This window comes from Molossus molossus, unplaced genomic scaffold, assembly GCF_014108415.1.
Source record: "Molossus molossus isolate mMolMol1 unplaced genomic scaffold, mMolMol1.p scaffold_m16_p_8, whole genome shotgun sequence".
NCBI classification, from domain to species: Eukaryota; Metazoa; Chordata; class Mammalia; order Chiroptera; family Molossidae; genus Molossus; species Molossus molossus.
In genome coordinates, this window is record NW_023425402.1 from 45,537,366 (window position 1) to 45,553,723 (window position 16,358).

Below are 16,358 nucleotides of genomic sequence, written 5' to 3' on the forward strand. Positions count from 1 at the left end.
GTGGCCTTCTTTGTCTCTAGTTATGGTCTTCATTTTGAAATCTACTTGATCAGATGTGAGTATTGCTACCTCACCTTTTTTTTCCTTTCCATTTGCTTGAAAGATTTTTTTCCATCCCTTCACTTTCAACCTATGTGAGACTTTTTTTGTGAGGTGGGTCTCTTGTAAACAACATATATGTGAGTCATGCTTTCTTATCCAGTCAGCTACTCTGTATCTTTTTATCGGAGCATTCAAACCATTCTCATTTAAGGTGATATTTGATATGTACTTATTTATTGCCATTTTTGCTTAGTGTGGTTATATTTATCTTCCTATGTCTTCTACTAATTACAGTAGTCCTTTTAGCATATCTTGCAGTGCTGGTTTGGTGTTAATATATTCCCTTAGCCTTTTTTTTTTTGTCTGGGAAGCTCTTTATTTGACCTTCTATTTTGAATGATAACCTTGCTGGTTAGAGTAGTCGTGGTTCAGATCCTTGTTTTTCATGACCTTGATTACTTCATGCCACTCCCTTGCCTGTAGTGTTTCTGTTGAGAAGTCAGCTGAGAGCCTTATGGGGTTTCCTTTGTAGGTAGCCTGTTGCTTATCTCTTGCTGCCTTTAGGATTCTCTCTTTGTCTTTAATTCTTGGCATTTTAATTACTGTGTGTCGTGGTGTGGGCTTGTTTGGGTTCTTCCTACTTGGGGCTCTCTGTGCTTCTTGAACTTGAATGCCTTCTTCCTTCGCCAAGTTATGGAAGTTTTTTGTCACTATTTCTTCAAATATATTCTCTAGCCCTTGCCCATTTTCTTCTCCTTTAGGGACTCCTATGATGCGAATGTTATTATGTTTCCAGTCATCCCACAGTTCTCTTAAGCTATCTTCCTGTTTTTTAATTGTTTTTTCCTTTTGGTTTTCTGATTGGTTGATTTTTTTCTACTCTTCTAATTAACTGATCATGTCCTCAGTTTCCTCTATTCTGCTGTTTAGTTCAATGTGTTCTTTATTTCTGCTATGTCAATCTTCATTTCCACTTGGTTGGTTTTCAATGTTTCTATATCTTTACTCATGGTGCCGATGTCCTTACTTATGCTGTTGAGCTTCCTCAAGATCATGGCTCTGAACTCTACCTCCGATAATTTGCTTAACTGCATTTCATCGATCTTATCTTCAATAGAGTTCTCTTAATCTTTCATTTGGGATTTGTTTCTTTGTTTCACCATTTTGGCTATCTCAGTGGGTTTTGGAGCCTGCCAAATTTTCCCTGTGGGTGTTGGTGTTCTGCTGTTTGTGGCTCCCTCTACTGGGTTTGGATGAGCCTGGGTGGGCCCACGTTAAACACCACTGTCAAGTCTTACTTTCCTGGGTAGATTTGCAAGCTCAGGAAAGATTCAGTTATCCTCTAGCTTTTTCCTGGTGGCTGGTAGTCTCAGTTACTCAGTGCCTTGGAATGTAGCCCTGGTGTTCTGCATAAGAGGATTTCCAGAGGGTGGGATAGATGCTGGTTTTTAAAGAGCCTCATTTTGCATTTCTTTGCCTCACCTGGGAAAGGCTGAATCTCTGTGTGTGTGTGTGGGGGGGGGGTGCTGCTGCTTTTCCCCACAGCTCTGGGAAGGAGTACACTGGCCACCGTCCTTTGTGGCCGCCACTCAGCAAAAACTCTGAGTGCCCTCCAAATCCCAAGTGTCCCCACAGGGTTCCAGCCCAGTCTGCCCTCCTTCTGCAGTAGCCCCCAAGTGAGTGGCTGTGGCTATTTTAGTGCTCTGTCCCGGCTCTCTGTGCTGTGGAGCGGGCTTGGTCTTTATTCCCCAAGGGCGCTGCTCACAGCTAAGACTGCTGCTGTCCCTGGACTCCCAGCCCGCCACCCTCTCGCACCTCCACAGATCCTACCAGTGTCCCTGGTTATGGTCCTGTTCTGCTGCTTTTCTGTTGCTTTTTTCCAAGGATTTGTCTTTATTTTAGTTGTAATTCCCGTTTGGTCCTGGGAGATTGTTTTTGTAGCTTCCATTCACTCCACCTCCATTTTCACATCCCATAAATGGATCATTTAAAAGTAATAGCTGGGGTGCTAGGGTAGGAACTGAGAATATTTCTATTCCTCCCATCCATTTTCAACTTTTGAAATAACTCTTGAGTTTTTTTCTCTACTAAATGGAAGAGAGCTGCATGATTGGTTTTTTATGACAAACTTGTGTTTGATTTAGTTTTCATTTTCTTATTAAAAATTGACAGTAAGGTACAGAGTAATTGCAACAGTGACAAAGCAAAGTCAGCCCTAGCCAGTTTACCTCAGCAGTTAGAGCATTGGCCTGAAGACCAAAGAGTCATGGGTTCTGTTTCAGTCAAAGGCCCGTACCTCGGTTGTGGTTCAGTCCTCATTCTGGTCAGGGTTGTGCTGGAGGCAACCAATTGATATGTCTCTCTCGAATCAATGTTTCTCTTCTCTCTCTCTCCTCCTCCTCACCCCACCTTTCCACTTTGTCTGAAGATAAATGGAAAAATATCCTTGAGTGAGGATTAAAAAAACAACAAAGGTAGTGTTTGCTTTACTGTAAAATTGATTTCTTTTGTTTATAGAAACATCTTTCTTTGGAAGTCTGCATGCTTCAGTTTTTCTACGCTTATGTTCAAAGGTAAGATAACTGACGTGGATCTCTCCTTACTGCATTCACCATGTAGAAGGGTTAAGACATACAGGAGAAAAGCACCTGAATCCCTCCCAGAAGCTGCTGGTTTTTTCCCCTAAAACTAAAAGAACAAATGCTAGAAACAGAGAAACATTTTTTGTGCATATGTTAATACAAGTTATTGAATATTTTAATGACCCAGCCGTACAAACCCTACAGACCTGAAGACCTAAGTGTATTTAAGATACACTGATTTGTATGAAAATATAAGTGAAAAGCTGAATCCTACTATTGCAACCATGCCTGCCACCACTGAATTTATTATTATTGTGATAGAGATGAATATGTGGTAGCCTAATATGATAGTATGTTATGTTGGAATGATGATATGAAAATATATATTTTTTTTATGGCATTCCAAAATTTGCATTTAACCCCTGAATAGAGAGTTGACATAAGTTTTTATAAACTTCTTACTGGAGAACCTGAATCTTAATCCTCTGTTATAGGGTAATTCAGTCTTAGTCATCAAATATAGCATCATTTTGTGATCGATGACTGACATTTATAATGTTAGGTTGTGTGGTGTATTACACAATGGAATACTATGCAGCTGTAAGAAAGAAAGATCTCTTATCCTTTGAGACAACATGGAGGGACCTGGAAAGTATTATCCTAAGCGAAACAAGCCAAACAGAGAAAGACAAATATCACATGATCTCACTTATTTGTGGAATACAATGAACATAACAGGCTGAGGAACAGGGTAGACCCAGAGACGTGGAAGTAGGGTACAGACTGACAACTCTCAGAAGAGGGGGTGTGGAGGGGGCAGAGATAAACCACAGAACTTATATGCATGTGTTCATAACCAATGGACAACAAAGCTGGGAACGGGGTCAGGGGGATAGGGAGGAGGGTGTCAATGGGGAAAAAAGAAACATCTGTAACAAAAATAAATTAATAAAAAAATAATAGAAAATAAGATAAAATAAAGAACTATTGGTACATGCTACAACATGGATAATCTCAAAAACATAATGTTATAAGTGAAAGAAGCCAGTCACAAAATAATATATTCTATACCATTCCATTAAAAAAAAAAAAAAAAAGCTGATTGTGACTGCCTAAAATCTGAACTTAGACACATACAGGTGTTATGGTTAAGATCAGACTGAAACAAAGATAATCTTAATTTCTCTGTAAGTGAAAGACTGATGTTCAGGGTACATAAACAGTTTTCCCTTAGATGATACAGACTCATAGGTGAAGGGAAAAGAGCTAATATAGGAGAGAAGTGGAGAGAACAGGACAAGGAGTAGGTAACTGTGATGTTAGTAATTAAACTCAAATTTCAGTTGTATTTTTCTTTTAAGAGCCCATGTGTTAAAAACTGGGGTCTCTATAGCAAAATTTCCAGACTAATAAATCATACTGAGTATTTTAAATGTATTTGATTTTCTTTTTATATAATATTAGTAAAGTAGATAAAGCTTTTAGGAATATTGTTCTCTCATAGTCTATCAAAATTTAGGGAATGTTTCAGAGAAAGTAGAAAGAAAATTTGTTAAGGACTGTTGGAAAATATAAAGAAAATTAAAGTTGTCAATTCCTATATATGTATATATAAGAAATATATTTATCTTGCAGGATTCCTGTGCCCAATTTAGTGGACAGCTGGGCGTCATTTCTGATCCTACTGAAAGATTCTATACAACTGAGTCTTCCAGCCCCAGGGCAGTTTCTTATACTTGGGTAAGCAATTTCACTTAAAAATAATATTTTGAACTAAAGAAGAATGTTCATTGTCCTAATCGCTATATATCAGATGTTTGGGGTGACCATGTGATCTCTCCCTTTTCATAGAATTCTCAAGGTATAAAACAAGATGTATAACATGAGGCCTATAAATAAAGGGGTGATGGGGAAGAAGCAGTGCGTGTTTATACATATATAAAATGTAAATGTGCTAATGTGAAACTTACAACAGCAGTTATTTCATGAGGAGAGACGGGGGAATTAAAAGGGGATGAGGTGAGTAGAATAGCTGAAGTGGAACCTCATACAGGAGGGTCATTTGAGTTCAAGGCCCTGAGCATAAATAGGCTTGGAAAAGTCATTTTCCTGATGTGTGTTAGTAGTTTGTATATTATTTGATAAATTCCCATCACCTTTACTTAACTGCAATCATCATGATTTCATGGACAGTGTCTGTTTTTCACTTTTTTCACTCACCGTTATCCTTGGTTCATAATAAATACTTTTTTTTAATTAATTTATTTATTTTTGTTACAGATGTTTCTCCTTTTTCCCCCCACTGATCTCCCCCCGCAACCTGTCCGCTGCTTTGTTGTCCATGTCCATTGTTCATGCATACATGCATATAAGTTCTGTGGTTTATCTCTCCCCCGCCACCCCCATAATAAATATTTGCTCCATGAATGGAGATGATCGGAGCAGATAGCCTTCTTTCTAGGAGGGAGTAGGAAACAGAATGCAGGAGGTGTACTGGGACAAGGCACCTTGTCTGGTTTGATTATAGAGTAGGGTACAGGTAGTGGAATGGGGGTGGATGAAAGGGGAGATGGGAGTTAGATGGAGAAGCATTTTGCATTTTAGCTTAAAAAATTTAGTCTTGGGCAGGGGGTGGAGTAATTGCAGGTTTTGAGGAGAGACATGACTGACAAGTTAGGAGGATAGATCGAAGGGGGAAGATGATGGATTAGGAATTCTGTTTCACGTGGGAGGTTGGGGGTATGAACTATTGATAGTACTGATAAAACAGGACAAAGAAGAAAGAAAAGGGGTCAGCAAAGGAGATAGAAAAGCAAATATCAGAAAGTGAGAAGAAAACCAGATATATTCACTGTTGTAAAAGCATAGAAAAGCTAAGAGGGCACGAGTTACACCTTCAGAGAGATTGAGGAAGATGAGGAATAATAACAGGCCATAATCATTGATGATTTGGAGAGGGTTAGTGATTTAGGGGAGGGGAGTTTGCCAGGTAGTAAGCACAGATGTGAAGCAGTGGGTTAGAATGAGAAAGTAAGTGTGGGCTATTCTTTAAAGATGTTTGATCATGAAAAGAAAGAAACGATAAGTTAGCAAGGGGAAATGTGATTTGAAAGTCATCATTAATGGTAAGAAAGACCTGATGCTGACTTGTCACTAGCTAAGATTCTGAAGTTGTACTGTGCCTGGGTACAAACCCCAGCTTCTTTCCTTCTTAGCTGTGTGCCCTTGGGCAGGTTATTTAACCTCTCCATTTGTAAAATGAGGATGATATCAGAATTGTTGTGAGGATTAAATGAGTTAAATATTTGTTAAAATGTTAGAATAGTGCCTGGCCAATAGTAAGTGTTATGTAAGTGGAGAGTGGTAGAAGATTCTAAAGAGAAGGGGGCTCATTGATAGCACCAGATTCCAGAGACAGCGGGGAGGGGACGGAGAGCAGTGAATGGCACCAGGTCTAAGAGGGAGAAAGAAGGATGCATTTTCTCAAAGACTTTTCCACTCAAAGGTGATCCTTCAACCAGCAGCATTGGAATCATCTGGGAGCATGTTAGAAATGTGGAATCGTAGGCTCTACCCCAGACCCCCTAATCAGAATCTGCTTTGAGTACACACTACAGTTTGAAAAGAACTACTTAAGACATAAGGAGGGAAAGAAAGGGAATAGAGTAAACTTTTCCCCAACCTTTTTATATTACCTCAAATAGTCCAATGGTGTCATTAATAGCCAATGATAGTCAATATGTTACCACACTGAATGGATAAATTCAACCAAGAGCAAAGGACTTTTATCTTTTAGTCCACCTCTGTAGCTGTGATAGTGATTAATATAAGTAATTGTGTGAGTCCATATACATAGACTTACTCTCTACCCTATTAAGGGTTGGCAGCCAATGGTATAGAAAACTTTGAAGTGGAGAAGGAAGTTGAGGGTTCCTAGTAAATGTGGGAATGTAGTCTTCTAACTCCATTGGGAAGGTGGAGCGACAGAGCTTAAGAGCTTGAAGACGGTGGATCAGCCTGTAGTAGCTGAGTAACATTGAGCTGGAAATACAGCTCAAGAATTTCAGGGTTCCTGATGATCCCTGGACCGTCATGCTGTCTATATTGTAAATCAAAAAGCTGCAGGAGTTTTAGAGATTGACAGTGTAATAAAAAGAGCAGTGGACTCCATGTCTGCAATTCCTGGATCAGAATTTAAGGTGACCTGTGTGTATGATTTTTATTCATGAGAGATGTAAATACTAGAAATTAACGTTCTAGTGAGATTTCTGATTTTTTTTTTTTTTTTTTTTTTATCCTCACCCGAGGACATTTTTCCATTTTTTGTACAGATAGAGCGGGAGGGAGAGAGAGGAAGGGAGAGAGAGAGAGAAACATCGATGTGAAGGGACACATCGAGTGGCTGCCACCCGCACGACCAACCAGGGCCGGGGACAAACTGCAACCGAAGTACGTGCCCTTAGCGGGAACCGAACCCGGGTCTCTGCGGATCGCAGGCCAACGCTCTAACCGCTGAGCCAAACCGGCCAGGGCGAGATTTCTGATTTTTTAAAAATGTTTTTATTGATTTCAGATGGAGAGAGAGAGAGAAACATCCATCAGCTGCCTCCTGCATCCCCCCAGGCTTGTGCTCTGACCAGGAATTGAACCAGTGACCTCCTGGTACATGGGACGATGCTCAAACAACTGAGCCATACCAGCGGGGCTAGATTTCTGATTTTTATATTTTAATCTCTAGTTCCAGCCCTAATCTCTGTAAACTTGGGTACATCAATAAACCTCTCCAAGGCTATTTTCCTATCAAGCAATAATATCTGACCTACCTGCCTTTGAATTGCTTTAAGGCTCAAAGAGGGACTATATGTACAGTTGTTTAAATCGTCACTAAATAATTATATTAATTATTTAAAATTATATTATATAATAATATATATATATAATAATAGCTAATTATATTAAAAATTAAGGCCATCTATTATGACTTGTAGCTTCTCCCTTACAAAATTTACTGTTTCCTCAACTACCTTTTCTTTCTTTCTTTCTCATTTCTCAGAACATGAAAGATCCTACCTCCTTCTCAATGTGTATGTACACTGAACATTAAAACAAAAAGTTCAATTAAACATGTTCAATTATACTAGAAACTTCATTCCTTTTTTTAAACTCCTGGTTGTTTATTTTTTCCCCCAACCATCCCACTTAATCCTCTGAAATTTTCTAATTATAGAAATCAATATGAATATTGCTCTTCAATATAACTTTACATGAGTTTGGAAATAATTATGCATATAATTTATATTAATAAAATCAAGTCAATGTAAATATTGAGTGGAATTAGTAAACAATGGAAATGGAAAGTTTTAAAATTTAATCTATTAGATATTTACACACACACACACACACACACACAGGGTAAGAAACCATTTCTATGTTACAATTTAAAATTGGCGGGGTTTGGGTTTTGTTTGTTTTTTTACTTCTGGGTTGATATATACAACATACAGAAAAACAAACAAATAATTAAGTACACAACTCCAAAAGTTGTTACAAAGTAAATACATAGTGTATAATAATAAACCTAAATTAAGAAATAAAACACCACATGTCCACTCAGGTCCCCTCCCAATTACTGTCCTTGCCCTTCTCCCCCAAAATAACCACTATTCTGACTTCTAGCACCACAGATAAATGTTGCCTTGTTTTTGAACTGTAACTGTCTTTTTCTTTAGTGTCTGCTTCTTTCACACATTTGTAAGAGTCATCCATGTAACTTCATGTAGCTATAATTTATCATGTTCATTGCTGTTTAGTATTGCATTGTATGACTATGCCACAATTTGTTTTCTGTTGCTGGACATTTGGGTTCTTTCCAGTTTTTGGCTTTTGCAAGTAATACTGTTACAGAAATCCTTGTACATGTCTTTTCGTGGCATAGTCTTATGCTATCCAGATATATGTTAAACATATAAAACAGAAATTGAGGCCATAAAATCACTTGCTCACTGTGAGAAGTTAGATTGCATCATTTTCTTTAATATTTCTGGTTTGTTTTTATCTTTGGCTCTTTAGGGTTCTGAATGAGTTTATTATGAAAAACCCTAGTTTGGAAAATAAAAAAGACCAAAGAGACCTTCAGGTAAGGCATTCTGAATTGAGGACTGTTGCCAAAATTCTGTTTCTCGGTGTCCTCAACACTAAAATGGGAAGGTCAAATAAGACTATCTGTGGAGTTTGGGGTGTGTATGTAAGAGTGTGTGTGTGTGTGTACATACATACATACATACATACATACATATAGTGGTCTTTCCTTGTTTCTTTAGGATGTGACTCATAAAATAGTGGATGCAATTGGTGCAATTGCTGGTTCTTCTTTGGAACAGACTACATGGCTGCGACGGAATCTTGAAGTTAAACCTTCTCCCAAAATAACTGTAGATGGAACCAATCTGGAATCTGATGTTGAAGGTATTGATCTCAAACTTTTAGGCTTATATTTGTAGGTGTATATTTACTAAGAAATCATTGCGCTATTATTGTAAATATCATAAAATCCTCATGTTTAGCAGGTAGCTTTTTTAGTGGGAAGCCTAATTGCATCTTTACCTGTCTTTTCTCTTATTTAGATATGTTATCACCTGCAATGGAAACCTCAAACATAACTCCTTCTGTATACAGCGTCCATGCACTGACATTACTTTCTGAGGTAAACGTTGTCAACTTCTAAAAATGAACTTTCAAGTAAATAGTTTCACAATTAAATATTAGCAAATATTTCAAGTTTTAACTTGAAAAATCATTTTGTATTTGTAGAAATCATTGTCTAGAATAAAGTTTTGACTTTGTATTCAGGTTATTTGGTTTGTTAAATATTAGTGATAATAACCTTAGATTTTGCTTACCTCCCCAAGTACTTTTTTTTTTTTAAAGTGTACTTTTTATAAGAAGATAAGTGCTTTTGTATCATAGTATGGTAAGGAGGGAAGGAGGAGGAATAATGATGTTTGCCACTATAAAGTATTTTACAGTATAACAAACATTTTTATATGCATCCTCCGACATGCTCTTTTTTTATACCCTGTTAATATAGTCTTGTAGGTCATTTTTGTTTCCCCGTTACAGATATGGGTACTGAGCCTCACAAAGATTGGAACAATATGATTAAAATCAAATAGCTTTTAATTGGCAGAGCTGGGACTTGAGCAGCTCAGTTTATTTGGTTGGGTTTTTTTCTAAGCCCCCTTTAACCAGATCAGGAAAAGAGAATACAGAGTTTCTAGTCTTAAATTCTCTATTTACTCACTGTCACAGAAGGATCTTGATCTCTCTTTTTCTATACTTCCCTATCTCAGGAATAGTAAAATCTGCCCATATTTATATCCTACATTTATAATGAACAACAAAAAAAAGCAAATAGTGGCAGAAACCATTCATATAAAAATTGCTTAGGGAGCTCTTATTTTAGATTTTTCTAATTTTAAAGTATTCTAGGTTTTCTTGAGGATGAAAATCACCTCTGAATGCCATCAGTTTCAATTCTTAGATTATACTCCATTTTATTTATCTTTTAGGTTTTGGCTCATCTTCTGGATATGGTTTTCTATAGTGATGAAAAAGAACGAGTTATTCCTTTACTTGTAAATATTATGCATTATGTTGTGCCCTACCTCCGAAATCACAGGTACTGTTATTTAATTAGATTTCTTAGTTAATTCATAGCCAGTTAGAAGCAAATTATATTCCTTTATTGCCATTATTTCTATTACCTCAAAATGACATTATTTTTACTTTGAATTATAATAATTATAAAATAATTCTCTTGGTGCTGTGTGTTTCCTATCATTGCTTTAGGTAATTTGAACACTAATGAATGACTTAATATGATGATTAAAATGATAACACGTAGGTCAAGATGGTTTTCCTTTTTCCTAGTGCACATAATGCCCCTAGTTATCGAGCCTGTGTTCAGCTGCTTAGCAGTCTTAGTGGGTATCAGTACACCCGAAGAGCTTGGAAAAAAGAAGCCTTTGACCTCTTTATGGATCCCAGTTTCTTTCAGATGGATGCCTCTTGTGTTAATCAGTAAGTCATTGTCTTGCTTTTATTCAGCATGATAATGCATCTCACAAAGTCTGTTGAAATAATTTATTATCCTGCAAAGAAGAACACCTTTTTAACAATAACAAGAATAAAATTTTAATTACATATCATAATCTCTGTTTCAGTTGGCGAGCCATTCTGGACAACCTGATGACACATGATAAGACCACATTTAGAGATTTGATGAGTGAGTATTATGAGGACAACCTAAGCAGTGTCTTTCCTGTATATGATCCATTCTTATTACTTACTTTGTTCTTTTTTAGACACTACTGAATTAGCTCTTTGTCAAGTTATTCTTAGTACCCTATAAGAATATTGTAAAACTCAAAGAGGACAACATAGTGTTAAACAATAAGTAAAACTATTTGGTCAAGTGACTCTAAATTGTTGCCTCAGACCACAGCATAGAACCCAGCCCATAGTAAGCTCTCAACTAGTAATTATTGAAGAAATGAAAGAATGAAGATGGGGAGGGGAGGTAGGGAAAGGCAGGCTGTTGGAGCCAAACTATGGGACAAGTCACTCTTAAATCCTGGGGCTCTGTTTATCTCCTCTGAAGGAAGAAAGGGGCCAAAAAGGTTGGAATCACTTTCCATCCCCTTTCTACTCTATCTTGATTGGCTTTATATATTAGGGTTCCTTGTACAGGAAGAAAAAGGGTCTTTAAATTTTTTTTAAAGTTTGGCAGTTACTAAGCTAATACCCTTTAACAGTAACAAACTTGGGTGAGTCTATATGATTCCACATAAGTCCTTTCACACAAGCTGCATGTCCCCCTCTGGAAAAGAAAAGAGCAGCATATTCTGTCTTCTCTACTCTTCATAGCATCATTTTAAGGTTCAGATTCATCCATTCAACAAATATTTGTTAAAAGACAAAAATGGGCCCTGGCCAGTTTGGCTCAGCGGTTAGAGCATTGGCCTGCGGACCAGAGAGTCCTGGGTTCGGTTCCCACTAAGGGCATGTACTTAGGTTGCAGTTTGTCCCCTGCCCCGGTTGGGGTCATGTGGATGTAACCAGTCTCTCTCACATCGATGTTTCTCTCTCTCTCTTCCTCCCTCTCTATCTGAAGATGAATGCCAAAATGCCTTTGAGTGAGGATCAAAACAAAACAAAAATGGGCCCCAGCCAGTGTGGCTCAGTGGACTGAGTATCGTCCCATGGACTGAGAGGTCCTAGTTCAGTTCCCGGTCAGGACACATGCCCCAGTACAGTCTCGATCCCCAGTAGGGGGCGTGCAGGAGGCAGCCAATCAGTATTTCTCTCTCACTTTGATGTTTCTCTCTCCCTCTCTCTCTAAACAAATCAATAAAAATGTATTTAAAAAAAAGAAAACACAAAAATGGGCCAGGCATTATGCTAATCTTAGTCAAATAAATAGGATTATTTTACCCTGGCTGGTTTGTCTCAGCGGTTAGAGCATGGGCCCACTGACCAAAGGGTCTCAGGTTTTATTTCTAGTTCAAGGGCACATACCTGGGTTGCAGGTATGATCCCCTGCCCCAGTCAGCGGTTGAGCGGGAGACAGTCAATCAGTGCATCTCTCTCACATCAGTGTTTCTCTCCCTCCCTCCCTTCTAGTCTATCTAAAAAAAAATCAATGGAAAAATACCCTCAAGTGAGGATTAACACACATACACACACAAATTATTTCAGGGAGCAAGTGAGAAGTTGTGAAGGAAATAGGCAATGTAATAGATTTTAAGTAACGGCTAAAGAGCTCATATTTGAGGTGAAACTAAAGAAGCCAACCATGAGATGTCCTAGGGACAGAGTATTCCAGGCATAGGAAACAAAAATTATAAATGTGTTGGGGTGGGAACAAGCTTGGTGAGTTCAAGGAAAAGCAAGCAAGACAGTGTGGTGCGGAAGAGGGATCAGGGAGATGTGAGGAGGGAGAGCTAGGCAAGCCAGGCCAGGCCAGAAATTATTTTTAAAAGATTTGGGAAGAAGGCATAAAATATTAAAGGGTTCATAAAATGGTACTGTAAGTTACCTTACTTTCAGAAACCTATAGTTCTAAATTTTCTGTCTCTCCACATCATAGTTCCTATACCCCTTGGTCTTCTGGCTTGTGTGCACTGGATCTGTTTGCCAGTTCTGCCCAGAGAGGAGCCCAAGTCCTGTACTCTAGGTTCCTTCCACTCTTGGATGTCATAGGGGATCTAATCATTTTTAAAAACAAATAATAGCCCTGGCCGGTTTGGCTCAGCAGTTAGAGTGTCAGCCTGTGGACCAAAGGGTCCTGGGTTCGATTCCAGCCAAGAGCACATACCTTGGTTGGTTCGTCCCCGACCCCATTTGGGTTTCTGCAGGTGGCAACCAATCCATGTGTCTCTCTCACATCGATGTTTCTTTCTCTCTCCCTCTGAAGATAAATGTAAAAATATCCTTGGGTGAGGATTAAAAAAATAATAATAAAAACAAATAATAATCTGGATGACTGTATCACAACCTCTGTCACATGCTTTCTTTTTCAGCTCGTGTAGCTGTGGCTCAAAGCAGTTCGCTGAATCTCTTTGCAAACCGGGATGTGGAGCTAGAGCAGAGAGCCATGCTTCTCAAAAGATTAGCATTTGCTATTTTTAGCAGTGAAATTGACCAGTACCAAAAATATCTTCCAGATATACAAGGTAAATAGTGAAAAACTGCAGAGTTTTTTATTTCTTAGAAAATACTTTCCGAAATTGTAAGTTGGGGTAAAATATAGCAAGTATAAGTAAATGAATAATGTAGAATTAGCACCTCATTGTGCTGAAAAATAAAAAGAATATCTCCAGTATGTAAAAGCAATCAAACGCTGACTTTGTAGAACTTGTGTAAATATAGTCTCTTTTATTATTTCATTTAAATTTCCTAGGAATTCATATTTGAGAATGAGATGTAAGAGTGTTTTGCTGTAGGCAGGAGTGTTAGCATTTTTTATTGTGGATAAGGGGTCGTATACCTTTAAGCAGAGGACTAATGTGTCTTCCGGAAGGATATCAGTGCACTTCAAGCACTAGGGGATGAACTTGCCCAAGCAGAGTTGCTTTGCTGCTCCTGCCAGCCACAGCAGCCACATGGGACCAGGCTGGGAATGACAGTTGTCATCTCTTTAGTGAGATTATTTCTCTCTCTCAGAAGATAAGTGACTCCTTTCCAGACCCCCATATCTAATGTCACACATATAGCAGCAGGCACACTATTTGTCCTGTTATTCTAAAGTTGACTATATTAGGGCTACTCAGAGTGTGCTCCCACAGACCCATACCAGTCTGTTATGTCATTCATAGTAAGTACAGAAATTTAGAGTAAGCATTTAAACATTTTAACAATTTGACAGAATCTATTGAATCTAGTAAGAAATGGCATTTGTATTTTATATATCTTTTTCTTTATTATGAGTTTTCTAATCATTTTTATTATAGTTTACAAAATTATCAATCTGCAGCAGATTGGAAATTTTGTAAAGTGTCGATCCTTCACTACAGAGTTTGAGTAAAACTAGACTAGATTATATAAAGTTTTACATCGAAATGATTCGTTGTGTAGGTATTGACAACACATTGCACTTCTTTCAGAGAGATTGGTGGAGAGTCTCCGTTTGCCCCAGGTGCCAACTCTTCACTCTCAAGTGTTCCTGTTTTTCCGAGTGTTACTTTTAAGAATGTCTCCCCAACATCTTACCTCGCTCTGGCCTACCATGATTACAGAACTCGTGAGTTCATTGTAATTCAGTCAATGATAAGTAAAGGATAAAGCACTGTGGTTAGCGTCAACATGCTTACTTTATAAAAACTAATTTTGGAAGAGACCTGAACTCTAGTTAAACCTTTTCTTGACAATTTTAACATTTAAAAATAGTAAAACAAGTCAGACTTCGTACAGCTTAAACTTCCTAACACACAACATGAATATTAGCTCCTTGTGAATATTACTTTGTCTGATCAGTCTCGTCTATACCAAATGTTTAGCTTTGTCACAGCTGCGGGGCCTGGTCCCACCTGTGGCAGCAGCTCTGAGAGATTAGAGACAGGTGGCTGTAGTCCGCGCACTGACCTCCGCACGAACTCACGAACTCACTCTTGAAGTGCAACACTTGCTCTAGTTAAGCTTGCGTCAGAGAGACTTTTTCATAAATACTTTGTGAACTCCCAAACAGTAAACTTTCCCGAGTCCCCTTACACTAATCCATTTCTCTCCCCACACCAGACCCTGTCACCTCATCTGAATGATTTGGGGAGTTGGGGAAGGGAATGTTCAACTCTGAAAACCCAGCATTTATAATTTTCCCACAAAGAAATTGGCTTTAATTTTTTTTTTATCCTTACCCAAGGATATTTTTCCATTGATTTTTAGATAGAGTGGGAGAGGGAAAGAGAGGAAGAGAGGGGGGGGGAAGAGAGAGAGAATGATGTGGATGTGAGAGACACATGGATTGGTTGCCTCCCACATGACCCCAACCAGGGCTGGGATCGAACCTGCAACTGAGGTACGTGCCCTTAACCAGGAATTGAACCTGAAATTCTTTGGTCCCTGGGCCAACACGCTAACCACTGAGCAAACTGGCCAGAGGAATATTTTTTCTTTTTTAATAACTGTAACTGTGTTCCATATTCATCCAAAACAAAAGCACATCTTCATCTCAGCTCTGCCAAATGATTAGCAAGACTTTGTGGTAAATTTGTACTTTTATTTGCAGAAACTAAGTATAAAGATACTGAAGTTGTATCCTAAAATTTGTTTATAGATTAATAAAAATATCACCTAAAGATAACTTGAAGGATTAACTGTCCAGTTTGAAAAAACATTCAACATTTATTCCATGGTCTTTAGGTACAGGTATTTTTACTGATGGAGCAGGAACTCACTGCTGATGAAGATATTTCACGGTAATATATAATTCATTTCACTGTACCCTTGTTAATGTTTAGTATTCTAAAATCATCCAGAATGTTACTGGATGATTTTACAACCAGGAGAGTACAGATACCGTTTTATCTAAATAGTTTATATACAGGGTAGGACAAAAGTAGGTTTACAGTTGTGAACATACAACATTTATGTATTATTAATTGTACTATTTTCCATATGAACTGTAAACCTACTTTTGCCCCACCCTGTATTTAGTCTTTTACTATCTACTTAATCATATTTGGATATATTTTCACTTATTCCTTAAGCATTTCAGACTGGACTAAACTATCAGTATTCATGGCCTTTGGCCTCTGGACACACATTTCATTTAAAGCAATACAATATTGTTCAGCTACACGAGCCATCTTAGTTTTGGTAGGTGAGATCTTGGCCATAAAATATGCAACAAATGTATTTGTGAGAGTGACCTCTCACTAAGTTATCCATATGTCCAGATCTTCCACAATGATCTCAGTTTAATGCATTATAATTTTATTCTTCTTAGTAGTCAGTTTTTTGTATGAATGAATATAATTTATTTCTAAAGAAATTTTTGTACAAATAAGTTTATAAATTGAAAAATTCCTTTGAGACCATTATGTCTTGAATATATTTTATTATTTTGCAATGCTAGGTTTATAAAAGAGTTCCCTATTCTAATAACTGTGTTTATTGTTATGAAAAGTCCTCTCCACTCCTTTGCAGAACGACACTGAGTAGTAGAGAGGTCTCTTG

At 37.9% G+C, this 16,358-nt stretch overlaps 1 protein-coding gene across 4 annotated transcripts in view; it reads left to right on the forward strand.

Annotated features, from left to right (window-relative positions):
- Positions 1 to 16,358, forward strand: part of DOP1A (DOP1 leucine zipper like protein A) — a 114,158-nt gene that overhangs the window by 89,666 nt on the left and 8,134 nt on the right. For 3 of the 4 annotated variants that reach the window (XM_036247721.1, XM_036247719.1, XM_036247720.1), the window contains exons 24-34: positions 2,560 to 2,615; positions 4,260 to 4,364; positions 8,694 to 8,760; positions 8,945 to 9,089; positions 9,248 to 9,327; positions 10,193 to 10,302; positions 10,554 to 10,703; positions 10,847 to 10,908; positions 13,205 to 13,357; positions 14,288 to 14,424; positions 15,543 to 15,598. In XM_036247721.1, coding sequence (XP_036103614.1) covers positions 2,560 to 2,615; positions 4,260 to 4,364; positions 8,694 to 8,760; positions 8,945 to 9,089; positions 9,248 to 9,327; positions 10,193 to 10,302; positions 10,554 to 10,703; positions 10,847 to 10,908; positions 13,205 to 13,357; positions 14,288 to 14,424; positions 15,543 to 15,598 — 1,121 coding nt within the window. Of the gene's footprint in view, positions 1 to 2,559; positions 2,616 to 4,259; positions 4,365 to 8,693; positions 8,761 to 8,944; positions 9,090 to 9,247; positions 9,328 to 10,192; positions 10,303 to 10,553; positions 10,704 to 10,846; positions 10,909 to 13,204; positions 13,358 to 14,287; positions 14,425 to 15,542; positions 15,599 to 16,358 lie in introns of those variants that run through there. The other variant, XM_036247722.1, reaches the window with a different exon arrangement.